The sequence below is a fragment of the Falco punctatus genome (genome assembly GCF_963210335.1).
Source record: "Falco punctatus genome assembly, chromosome: 5".
In the NCBI taxonomy this organism is placed as follows: domain Eukaryota; kingdom Metazoa; phylum Chordata; class Aves; order Falconiformes; family Falconidae; genus Falco; species Falco punctatus.
Window position 1 is genome coordinate 25,845,589 of NC_137584.1, and position 13,542 is coordinate 25,859,130.

The 13,542-nt window shown below is 36.8% G+C and overlaps 1 protein-coding gene across 5 annotated transcripts in view; it reads left to right on the plus strand.

Annotated features, from left to right (window-relative positions):
• TRAPPC12 (trafficking protein particle complex subunit 12) overlaps window positions 1–13,542 on the plus strand; it is a 69,591-nt gene that overhangs the window by 27,181 nt on the left and 28,868 nt on the right. For all 5 annotated transcript variants that reach the window (XM_080387799.1, XM_080387802.1, XM_080387800.1 and 2 more), the window contains exons 6-7: window positions 5,421–5,533; window positions 12,313–12,385. In XM_080387799.1, the coding sequence (XP_080243925.1) occupies window positions 5,421–5,533; window positions 12,313–12,385 (186 nt within the window). The remainder of the gene's footprint in view (window positions 1–5,420; window positions 5,534–12,312; window positions 12,386–13,542) is intronic.

Below are 13,542 nucleotides of genomic sequence, written 5' to 3' on the forward strand. Positions count from 1 at the left end.
ACAATAGAGGATATGGGTTTGATTCCAAATAGTTTTGTCAAAAGGCAGCGCATGTCAAAATCCAGTGTTTATATAAAATTATTCCTAGTGGGATTTCACAGGAATAAAAATGCCTACTTGTATAGGAACCTATTAAAAAGAAATGTGTTACACGTGTGCCTTAAATATGTGGCCTAACAGTAAACAAGTAGGTGAAACCTCTCAGACAACATAATATTCTTAATCTAACAATCACATGTATTTCTGTTACAGTTATAGTATTAATGTAGTCAATCTTACTTTCTTGGGGTTTTTTTTCCCCCTAGTGTAACTGGTTTTATTGAGGAAGGTATAGGGTTTTTTTTCCCTGCTGTCAATCTGTTTTTTAATAACATTTTTTATTCTGAATTCTACAACCTGCCTTTCAGAGCTTCATAACTCTATTAGTATTGATCGGCTAGTGTCATCAACAAATATAATTTTCCTCTTCCCAACTGCTTTCTTGCTAACCTAGACAATGTGAAATGAAAATTCCAGTATTTTCTAAAATCTGACATGCGTTTTTTAACTCTTCACTCCTTTTTATTTGTCACCAGCTTCATATTAAAACGTTAAGGAATACTTATCAGAAAGCTAAACTTCCATGTCTTGCAAGATAGAGTGGAAGCTGTGTTTTTGTAGATTTGTGTGCAGTTTCTTTTTCTGTCATGTATTTTTGAGCAACAGGAATTAACTTCTCTGCACTGTTGTTTTTTCAGCAGAAAAAGGCTGGATTACAAGCCTTTGATGCAACATGATATGGTGATGTCGTAGAACAGCAAATCCACAGGCTGTTGTTTAGACCAAAATTCTTAGCTCAGAATTAACTATTCCATGTCAGCACTTTCTGTGATTCTCTTTATTTTTTTGCTCTGATGTGGCTTTGATGAAGATTCATGGGACTCATATGACGGACTGCCTTTGCCTTTTTCATCTCCTGTTCACTCCATGGAGCTCTGCTGGGCTGTGTTTCAAACCCATTATGCTCACAATGTTCTCTTCCACCATGGTATGCACACAGGTCACCTTGCTGAGTCCTGTGAGAACAAAGGTTCATAACCATCCACCCTGTGAAAGGATTTTTAGTAACTTGTTGCTTCTTTCAGGCTCTTTCCTGATATTTTTGTTTCAGACAAGTTCAGAGTTCAAAGGTTCCATTTTCTTAGGTGGAGAAAATTAAAGATTTTGGATGCTGGTGACAATGCAGTAATAGAGGACTCAGTGGAGGTGGTAGTGTCAGTTTTTACACAACTGTTAACCAGTAGTTAAAGGATTATTTTGGCAAATAAATCTCTTCACATGCATTTTCTACTGCCATGTGTTTCTTCCTGAGAAGTGTGTATAAGTTGTATTAGCACTTTATATAAGCTGAACTAATAGAAAGCTTTACTAAATCTAAAGTAAATTTATGGTCATTTTTTTAAACCAGAATAAGAGTTTATCAATGTAGGGACTGAATTAGATATATTATTTATACCTCATATCATTTAACTAAAAAGAAGCTTACCTGGGGACAGGAACACATCTTGGAAATGTACTTAACTAGAAATCTTTGAGTCTCTTTTTTATAAACACGAGTATTTACGGAATACGTGTGAATGAGTGGCTTGCATAAATGCTGTGGGTTTTATCATGAGCAATTTGCTTGTCTGATTTGACTTGAAGTTACAGAGTACTGTTTACATGGAGTGGTAAGATAACCTTACCAGTGGTAAAAGCTTATTTCTTTTCTGTTTTCCCCAGTTAACACGCTTATGTGAGAGCATACATACAGTTTTGTCTGTCTGAAAAAAAATAAAAATTAAGTCTGCTATTTAGAAGGATTACAAGTAAGCTGAGGAAGAAGGCAGAAACAGTTGGTGTTTCTGATTTTAAATGAAGTTCGCAGTCTGTTTAATAAGCAGTAAGTAATAGAAATTCACTGGATGAGTTTGCTGGGTGCTTACAGTAAAATTTCTTGCAGGGTACTAGTCAAAAAGAAAGAGAAGAAAGAGATGATAGAGTTTTAGCTCCTGTGTGAAATAGTAATATACATTCTGGTTTGAAAAGTCATTACACTGACTGTACCATGGGCCAGCTTCCTTCTGATTTTGTTTGAGAGATCTGTCATCACCCTTGATGTACCTACTAAGGATCCCACTGGAATGCTTTTTGGTCACATGCTATGAATGAAGTACTAAGTGGTTGAGAAATAATACATTAATAAAGTACATTTTGAAGTAATATAGTTTTGAATGCCTATTACTGCTGAGTCCTTAGTTGTGATAGGAAATAAATCAGATTCTTATGGAGTCTCAGTTGGCCTGGAGTCGCATTCATCTTTCTGACATACTCTGACACCACTTCTGATAATGTAGATTGGTAATGGGTTATTCCTTCCCCTTGCATGAATCATAATAGTGTGGCTTCACTCAGCAATATGTAAGATCAATACTTTACCAAGTATGCAATCCTAAAAAGTTTTACAAAAAATTATATACATTCTATAAAAATTGATAATGTGAAACATTTCCACTGCACTCCATTAACTACCCATCTATCTGTATGTTGAGCTGTTCTGTTACCATTTCAGATTTTCTGTATAAGTATTTATTGAGTTGACCTTTTGCTGCATTTGACAAGAGAATGTAATGATACAAAGTTGTTCAGAGTTGAAAATGCTAGAACACAGTCATTAACGAAAAATGTTGTGAAAACTTTAGATTCCTTTCATTTTATATCTCAGATTTTCCCAAAGCTTTACTGATGATCAGGACTTTTCCCTTTTTTACCTTTGCCTCAGAAATCCTGTTGAGCGCAGTAGTAGGTGCATGGTTCGTGTATTAGTAGTGAATTAAGACTCATGGTTTAACCCAGCCAATAACTAAGTGCCATGCAGCTGCTTGCTTGATCCTGCCCTGGTAGGATGGGGAGGAGAATTGGAAAAAGGTAAAACCTCTGGGTTGAGATGAGAACATTTTAGTAATTGAAATAAAGTAATAATAATAATAATAATAATAATTGTAATGAAGAGAGGGAGAGAGGAATAAAACCCAAGGGGGAAAAAGGCAAAGTGATGCGCAACACAGCTGCTCACCACCCACTGACCCAGTCAGTCCCTGAGCAGTGATCAGCCAGCCCCAGCCAACTTCCCCCAGTTTATATACTGAGAATGATGGAATATCCCTTTGGCTAGTTCGGGTCAGCTGTCCTGGCTCTTCTCTCTCCCAGCTTCTTGTGCGTCTGCTCAGAGCATGGGGAACTGAAAAGTCCTTGATTTAGAGTAAGCACTGCTTAGCAACAGCTAAAACATCAATGTGTTATCAACGTTATTTTCATGCTAAATTCAAAGTGCAGCACTGTACCAGCTGCTAAGAAGAAAATTGATTCTATCCCATTCAGAACCAGGACAACTACTTTCTCTGAAAGAACAGTACCAAACTACCTGGTTTTAGGCACTCCTTTTTTTGGCAGGAGTGCTCTTGGATGCTGAGGTTAGAACTTGGTCGCCAGAGGGGTGGTAGAGATGAAGCCACTTGTAGGTCACATTTGCTTCAGAAGTTTGCGGTGCAGGTTCTTAAGTTTGCAGTGTCTACAAAGCAATTTTTCTGTGGTGCTCTGGCACAGAATTTATGACTAAATTATTTTTGCCTGCTTTTGCGTTATTGTTCACCCCCCACGCTTTGTGTATCTTCACTTGCCTCGTGCTAGGTACTAGTCAGGATATATACATAAAGTATTTCACATCTTTTGTTACTGGTTGAATAACCTTTTACACTTAATAGAATTTCAAAGGCATTTTTGTTTTCTTAATCTTTATTCCACATATGATGATGCATGAAACTCATGTACATCCATTACGGGAACACAGCATTCCATAGGGAATAGTTAGCATCAGCAAAAGAGAATTTATGTAGATGTAAGTGGCTTACTCTGAAGGTCATAATTAGTGAATTTTGTGATTAAAATTTTGTCAACCTTTAAAAAAATGTCTAGAGGCAGTGACTCATTGTATATAGCATTTACCTTTTTGACATACAACAGGTGCAAAAATCTTTCTGAAAAGCTCCTGAGTCCTATTTTTTGAGAAAAGATGAGGCAAGAGGTGACTTGAGCAGGAAATCCCCTTAGAATATATCTAAAGTAAGCAAATATATTATATTAAAATACTGGAACTGTAGCACAGTATTTTGCAAGGCCTGTTTCCCATTATGCTAGCTCTGATTTGTTTTTAATAGTAGCATTTAGTTTATGTTCAGTATTACTGTCTGTGTATCAGGATATGCAGTTATCTGAAAGCAAGATGTTGCAGACATTGGGCTTCCCTAAAGCTCCTGAATCTGCCCTTGAAGTCAGCCAGGATGCTTATAAAGTTAGAGGTTTGGGTCTTTGGTAAATACGGTAGCAACAACAACAATAATAATAATAATAGTAAACTAATGTGAAAAGGAAGGCTTTTTTCTACACAAATACTGCTTAAATTTCTTCCTCTGTTCTTTGATGTTTTTAATAAACCAGAAAATACACAAAATACACCATCTTTATGAAGAGTCAGTCTCATGGAATAGTCTTATTTAGTAACTCTTCTGTGGGAGATCTGGCATTAATTAACTAAAACTTGGACCAAGTGTCATCTTTAGAGCAATGGAATGGTCTGTGCTCAGCATAATGGACTCAGACCTTTACACAAACTTATAGATATTAACAGAAAAAAGAAACAAAACATTTTGTAATATACTTTAATTTCCCGGAGGAATTGATATATTTTTAGGTTTCATGTGTCTTATTTGTAAGTATTATTACTTTTGTTCTTCATTATGCTGTTTTTTATTTTTTACTCCTTTTGACTCAGTTTGGTTTCTTTTCTTACTTTTTGGTAATGTAGGGGCCCTTCATATCAGCTTTATTTGGAAAAGAATTACAGAGAAGTGGTTTTGCATGCCCTGGTCATACAACTTTTTCACAAGCATACTTTTAAGGCCAATAGTTTCATGTTATTTTATCTGCACTGATTGTAAAATATGCATGGTTATGAAACATTAGGAACAGTCTTGTAGCTGCAACTTCAGTAAATACCATTTTTTCAATCCTTCATTTTAATTAGTTTATTAAAATCTTCAGTGAAACATTGTATTTCCATGCACAAATTGTTTTTGAAAATTTGAATAAGGTGCACTTTTTTCGTGCCTTCCAGGTTATGGTTCCATATGTGTTTATCTTTTTAAAACATTTTGCAATGTGTTTTAGCTGAGTAGTTTGCCGTTTTCTCATCTTTCACACATTTCCTCAGGAGAAGAAATAGATAGTAACATAAAATGGACTTTGTGTCATGCACTCTAGTGAGAAATACCTTGTGTAATATAGGCAAATCACAAACTGATCATTATAGCAAACACATCTAATACAATTAATTATGTTTCTAGGTTCTATGGTTCCTTTTTCCATGCGGATTTTATATGCCGAACTTCCTCAGTACCTAGGTAATCCTCAAGAATCACTTGACAGACTGCATAGTATGAAGATGATCTGCGCCAAGGTAACAGCTTCTCTATGCACTAACGTTTCTTAATGTTTTAAGAAATACATTGTATTATCCTATAATAACAATATGATAATGATATGAAAAATAAAATAAACAATAAACATTGTTTCAACAATTATATTTTTTACTCTATCTTGATACAAATAAAGAACTCACTAATAGAAATAATTAAGCACCTCTTCCATTTTAAGTTTTATCCTTTTCTCTTCTCCTCTGTGGTAGCTCTGATAAAATGAGTAGAACGGTGGACAGTCTAGTTCTCTCACTTTCGTGCATTTGCCAGGGGACACTAAGGACAGTAAGCAGATGTGTTTGAGGGCAAGTAGGTGAGCTTTCTTCCCTCACTCAGCTGTGTCCAGCTAGCTCAGAACATAGTTGTTAATGATCTTGATCCTTCAGAAATAATTTGAAGAGCTCAGTTTGGGAGCAACAGTCATTTGCGAATATAAATACAACCTGCTGAGTCTCTTTTGGGGGTTTTGTTTTCTTTTGTCAAGTGCTATAATACAAAATCATGGTCAGAATTACAAGATGGGATTTGTCAGTGCTGAAATTGGAGTGATGGTGTTGTGAGCACTAACCTTAGCCACTAAACCCAACACCCTAACTGTTAAGTATTCATCCTCAAATGTTTTTTACAGAAATCTTTCCCAAGTAGTCTAATGCAACAGTGATTATGAAGAAATACAGAATTGTTGTTTTATCTGTGACATTTCAAAGTTCAAAGCCTATATATGATAAATATATGTGATTAATTTTTATTTTCAGTATTCCTTAGAAGTTTCCTATTTACTCCTGAAAATAACTTGGATAACTGAAGGGATTTGATAATTGCCAATTGTATAGCTGTAATGACCTTACCTATATAAAATCAGCTTGCTTCTAGCACAGTAACGGTAAACAACCAAATGTTTAAAGTAAAAAAACCTAGTTATTTGTATTATGATGGAAAAAGGTGAAAGAGTTAGGTAATAAGAGATGAATGTGGCATTTGTTATGGAGTTGGAAAGAATTGGACACTGTTTCCAAACAGTTGAGGGACATACTTAGTTTGGCCAAGAAGTGCTGCTTTTTAGCACCTCACAAATGATGTCACCTGTTCATGATCATGTCATCTAATAATATTACTGGCAGGCTGTTCTCTCCAGCCTTGTCCTTTATGAGCAGTCGTCCTCAATTGGAAATAATCTTTTTCTTCCAGGAACTGCCATACTCCTCTGTTGCAGGATTTCACAGTGCTTCTACTGGTATTTGCCTGCCCTAGTCTGCAGCAGATCATCTGTTTCATACCTTGTTTTTATGTGATCTGGTATTAAGTGCTGCATTGTCTCCCCTTAGTCATGAAGGTGCCGCTAGATTCCGTAAACTTAACTCGTTTCTAAGATCCTTTATCCTGTAATGGAGAGAGAAAATTGTATGAATTTGAATGAGGAAGTGACTTCCGAGCAGGGCATTCATCAGCCATCTGGCTAACTTTATTGAAATGGCCATAATCTCAGTTATAGTGTGATCAGCTATGGTTCTCCACAGATTAGAGTTATTGGTCAATAGAGGACTGAAAGAAGAGGAAATTTACTCCCCCCGCCCCTTCTTTACAAGGTCTTTAATGCAAGACCTTTAACTCACCTACAATCTTGAGGTGGCTCTGTCTGCTCTCTTTTCCATGAAGTGCGTATCCTTAGAGCATATAGAGTCTGCCAAGAAAGCTTTTAAACTATAATAGAAGATTTTGTTTGAACGTGAACTAGGCTGATTATTTGTTTAAATAAGAGAAACTGGGTGTGCTGGAGAACATGAAATAGAAATAAAGGAGATTTAAAAATTAATATATTCATGTCTGCCTGCCCGCTAAGTTCTTGAAGAACAGGTTCGTTTACTCATGTTCTTACTCCATCAATTGCTCATAGCCTAGGTCACTACAAATTCTGTATGATCTTCCCCTTGGGGAAAGCTGCTTTGTGGCTGGCTGCACATCTTCCACTAGCTTTTCAGAGGAGTCCCCTGTTCTCACTTGCTGTTGGTTCATGGATTGCCATCTCCTTTCTCTGCCTTCCTGTGCCTGAGTTTGCAAAGTTTCTCCCAGGTTAGTGTGTTCAGCTGCAGTCAGAAAGAGAACGATCTCCCTTTGCTTCTGAAAGCTTCCATTAGAGCCAGGATACCATAGCCAGGACAAGCCATTGTCTGTGCTGATGGATGCTCCTTTTTAAAGTAGAGTACACAGAAAACTACAAACCAACAAGTAAAACATACCGTCCTTCTCAAGGGAATATTTCTGATCGGTTATTCTAGACACCTCATTGCAGATTACTTCATTTATTTGCATTCAATTAAATACCTTGTCTGTTGGAGAAATTCAAAGACAACTATAGAAACAAGAGTGTGAAAAAGAGCAGCTTGTAAAGATAAATATGTTTTTAAAATACAGTTTTAAATTGGTGATAATTTAACCATTTGAAGTCAGGGTTGGCTGACAAAAAACATTGTTTGAATATATGTTTTGATTTTTGTATAAAATGCTGTTAGTGTAATACTCTCTATCTCACCTGGAATGTACAAGAATAAAGTTCATAACACTTTTAAAAACCCATGGCATAGCCAAGAAAATAATATAAAGGATGTACACTCATTAGTCTTAATATTTGTATATGACTCTTGGGAACCATTTGGGTTATAACAGAATTAATTGGGGAGCTTTCAACCAAAACCCTCTAGTGTTTTACTTCCCTGTTTTAAAAAGTGGAAAAATAATCTTTGGTCATCCATATTTACAGAAGGGCATACGAATAGTCATTATGTAAATGAGATGATCTTGGAGTCATAAAAGCTAGAAGAGAGAAAAGACCTATTAGCTCACCTAGTCTGTCTCTCTGCAGTGCAAGGTTGTTTTCTAGTTTTTAATGAGTGAACCTATGGAGCTGAGGCCACATCCCCTGGGAGGCTGTTCCAGGCTAATGCTAATGCATTCTTATCATAAGAAAATTTGTCTTTCTGTTTTGTTTCTCTTCCTTAATGTTATTCTGGTGGGGTTTTTTTTCCTATCTCATACTTCCTTTTAACCTGCTAAATTCCCTCTTGCTTTTTGTTGTACGCATTCTGCAGACTCTTTTCAACTTTGGATTAGCCATTTGACTTAAAGTTCTAACCATGTTTATTTTGTCACTGTTTTGGTAACTCGGTCTCTTCAGGCCCCATCTGCTTACATATTTCTGGTACCTGAAGCAGGATTGGAGGTTGAGTGCAAAAATATAGTTTTCATTTTCTCTGTAGAGGCAATAACATTTTAACATTTTCCAGTATTCCTGCATATTTGTAATCAAGATGTGGTTGGGTATTTTACATCTCTGTCTATAGGAACAGCTTTTGGGAAAGAAATAATCTGTAATGCCAAATGGGTATTATACCCTGCTGGAGGAATCCACTGAAATTATTACTGTCTCTGTTACTGCTGGTCTTCCCAACATGGATTGCCTCAGTGAGTTGTTGCCCTAGTAAGTCCACCTTGAAATAAATTGTTGCCAAGAAATAGCCAAGCAGTAAGAGTAACAATAGTAATTTAAATCACAAAAGGGTTTGTTCTTTTCAAGCATTCATTTAAAAACACAGACATGATCACTGTAGTGCTAGTAATGCTGAGGACATGCAAATAAATGCTTACCTGGAGACCAAAATGTGAAAAGAATGACAGTCAGGCTTAACCTAAACTCCTCCCTTGTTTGTGCATAAGCATCCTAGCTGATTGACAGAGAGCTCCTGGCAATGCACACATCTCATAGCACAGCCTATTTCACTTTTTAACCCTAATCCCTCAAATGGCAGAGCTGTTCTGGGCTCTTCTACCAGGTGGGTGGAGCAGTAGCAAGTGGGTTAACAGTCTTGCTTCCTAAAAAAGCCTCTGCAAAAGTGTTAGTTACCTCTGCACAACTTTTCAAAAATACTTCATGCCATTTGTCCATCAGCCGCTCCCTCTGAGTTCCATCACTCTCCTTCATGAGTAGTTACGTTCCTCCCTGGCCCTTCCCATACACATTCTTCGTATCTCCTGGTCTTCTGTTTTACTTCCAAAGTGATGAACTTTTGTCTCTTTTTTTGTTTAGGTTTGGTTAGATTTGGTTTTATTTTCATTTTCATTCAACTTCCAGTTCTGGCTCAGTTACTAAGGTCACATAAATATTCTGTTTCTCAAATGTTACTTCAGTCTAGAGGGTATTTGTCTTGACGCCTTGTTTGATGAATTTGCAGAAATGATGATGATCCTGCACCAGACCGAGTACCTAAAAAGCCACAATTACAGAATCACCAAAAAAAAGTTTATTTTGAGTAAGAAGCCAATGGTGGTGAAAAGCTGTGGAAGAAGAAATAAAATATTAAAAAGGGCTGTGTAAGAAACTAGGAATGCAAGTGGTCATGTGCATAGGTTAGTAATTACAGTATACAGGCAATTGATAAAGAGTGAAACAGAAGGCTCTGAAGCAATATTAGCCAATGAAACTGTGCATTTATAAATATTCAAAGCAAGAAAAATCATGGGTCATGTGTAAAACTGGTGTTTTAAGTAAATGGCAGAAGTGTTCAATCATATTTCTCTTTATAATAGAAACAAGGATGTTTAGAGCTATCCCATGTGGTATTGCTAGAATAAGCAGTTTACCATCTGTAGAGAAGTGGGCTGAGGGGATTTGCTAAAATTAAACATTTCATGTCAACTAACCCAGATAGCTTACACTGAGGAACTACCTGAATCATTAATGTTACTATTAAACAATTCTTGGAAAACTGCAGAAATGACCAAATACTGAAAAACTGCAGATGATATTCTTATACTTAAGAAGGGCAAAAGGAGATAAACCTAGGGAATAAAACAATTAGCCTTAAATCAGCACCGAGTTCTGCTTTAATTACGTTGAGCTTGAGGTGATGGCTAGATATCCCCAAGTAATGTCACAGAATAGTTAATGTAATACTCTATTTGTATGCTAATATCTAATTTTTTTCTTTTTTCATGATGTTATTGACCATGTTTTCAGAGAAACCTGTTGTATTTTTAAATAGGACATCATGTCTTATTGATGAAGATACCTGGTTATGTTTAGACCATTTTGAGAGTAAGAACTTAGAGCCTTATTGTGAATGAGAAATGATCACTAGATATTTTCCAGGGAAAGAGAAAAATCATGGGTTTAGACTGGACAGAAAACAGTAAGGTGGTTTTGGTTTGTGTGAGAGAAGAATTTTTTTCTCTGACAAGGTGCCTCATTATACGCTAGGCATTTAACACTGAAATGTGGTGCTTTGGTTTCTAAGCGATTTCTAAGTGGCTACACTGCTTTTGAAAGTGGGAGTGAGATGCAGTCTTGCAGGTGTGCCGCTGCCATCTCATAAATTGGCACCTATCAACTAAGCTGCAGTATCTACTGGCGTATGATTATAGCCTCTCAGAATCTGAGGTAAGGCAACTTAGCCTAGCCCTCTGTGAACGAGGTTTACACTAAATCATATTACTTTATATTTGTCACGGGCTAGCAATTTTATCAGGAAAATTACCCTGGCTCAGCTGGCATGTGGTAACTGCTGTCATTTCATTGTGTGTCTCTCCTTGCTCTTCGGTTCTTTTGCAGCTAAATTTATGGCATCTAACTTCAAGCTTTCAATCTACTCTGAAAAGAGCTTGGTGTCTCACAGGGCAGTTCCTTCCACCTCAGGATGTCTAAAATAGGTGGCATGAACTGGCCTCCTGGAAGTACCAATTTCACTTCATTGACTGTAGAAGACACCAACATGCTGTCTGAGGCCAGATTAAATCTACCTGTCTTTGCTTTGGAGGATTTCCTGTGTTGTTTTCAAGTGTTTGCTGAGAAAGCATTGAGCACAATTGGAATGCTTTGCTGGTGTAGGATTCTTATACTGACGGAAACTTCGAGCTGTGTGTTCAGCAGTGCACTCACTCCCCGCAAGAGGCAACGCTTGTATTTCCCCAGTAGGCTAACCACAGCGGCTGATTACATACAGCAAGTGGGCTTTATTAATAGTTTTTTGAAGGAAATCTCAAGCATTGTTCTACAACCAAAGTTATGCATCTATAACAGGAGAAATGGGGTGATCTGTGGGAATCGGAAAACAAATTTGGAGGAACCATAATGGGATTAGAAAAGAGAAAGTTGACATGCATTTCAAACGGAACCTTACATACATATTTTAAAAGTGCTTAAGACAGAAGCTTCATTAAGTTTACGTTTTCATTCTTCCAATAAAACAACAAATGTTTCATTCACTCAACCATTTACATGATTTAAAATCTATAATAAATAAAAAGAAGCAATAAAACCCAAACTTTGAGAAGGAAATTGCAGGAAGAACTAAAAGGAGTACTTCATAAAGGACAAAAGGATGAAAGCGGAGCCCATACTTAGGGTGGGGGAGTCAAGAGGCAGTGGCTTTCTATGAAAAATCAGTTTGACTGGCTCTGTGGTCATTAATATTAATTCTCTGGTGAAGCATTTCATGTTTTGCTTAACAAAATATGTCCCTAGTGTGTTGACATTTTGTGTTCTGTAGGTATCAGAAACCTGAACTCTTAACAATCTTCTACCATACAATGTCTTTCTTACTTTGTGCAGTTGATCTATCTATGGTAATAATCAGTAATTTTGAACTGTACCTAGGTGGGGCATTCCTGCCTGAATTGGTTTACCTATGGAATGTCAATTGTAGATAATTTGCATTAAATATATAGTGCTGTTTAAACTCATGGTGGTTACTTCAAAAATTTACTACAGATACTAGAAAATTTGGAACAAGGCTTAGCTGAAGATGGAAGCATGACTAACATTACACAGGAGAACAGACAAGGTAGGTATTCTTTAAAACATTTTTTTCACAGGCGGTGTGTTTTTATCACTTGCCTAAGTATGCCAGAAGTTTTCACAAGACTGCCCTAGAGTTGTTAAAACAGTATTCTTGTAATCTCATAGCCTACTCAGCCTCTGAAATGATACACCTAGTACTTTATTTGCTGGAATTAATTTCACAGTTTTGCCCTTGATCAAACTGATGTACTAAATTCTTTTTTCCTACTTAGAAGAAACAAAGAACATGGCTGCTGTCCTTTATTGATGAATATATAAGTGCATTGCTGTCACAGCTAGATGGATGTTTCATCTTAAGCCTTGGCTGACTGGCTTCTCTTGATCCTCATGTCTGAAATCCACCGTATTTTTTTAGATCAAACTGCCATTATACAAGGGCTGTAGTGGCCTAGGATGCTGCTACGTAGGTGGCTGAGTCTCAGCGTAGCTGCATGGTACTTAGACTCCTGAAATAACTAAGTAACTTTTAGGAATAAGATTTAGATGATATCTGCATCATAATTTTGTTTATTTTATTTGCAATTATGTTTGTTTCCCAGTTCCTTCTATCTTAGTTGTTTAGCTTCAATAGTGTAGGACACATTACTGCCTAAAGAAGGGTCATCAGGACAAATTAGTTGTCCAAGCATCTTTTTTTTTCCTAAAAGCATTTATACCAATGAAGTAATTTGAGTACACTTAAGAATTGGACAAGAGGTGACATTTTAGGCAACGGATTATATGAATGACTCATGGTGCTTAGCAAGTTGAAAACACCAAGCCAAGAAAACCGTTCAGCTTCAGCTAACAGTCTAAGGAGTCTTACCATCTTCTTTCTAGGATTACATTCACCTACGGTCTCTGGGAAGTAAAAGTCTGCCTCTGAGACAGGAAGAGGTCAAGCAGAGTTGTTAGCGGAGTTAAAAAATTAGTATAAACATCTCCCTAAAACAGTGTCTGTATGGAAGGGTGCAGAGCTGTCTGAACTCTTCTGCCTGGTCTTCAAATCGACTGGACGTAAAAGCAGCCTTAATGTGTTATTTACTTGACTTAATACACCGTCTAGATATGTCCTGAAAAAGTGAATGCACATGGGAGCAGCATATTTCATAAAGGCATTTGCAAATACAGTCAAATGAATACACTTACTACTCTTCTCAA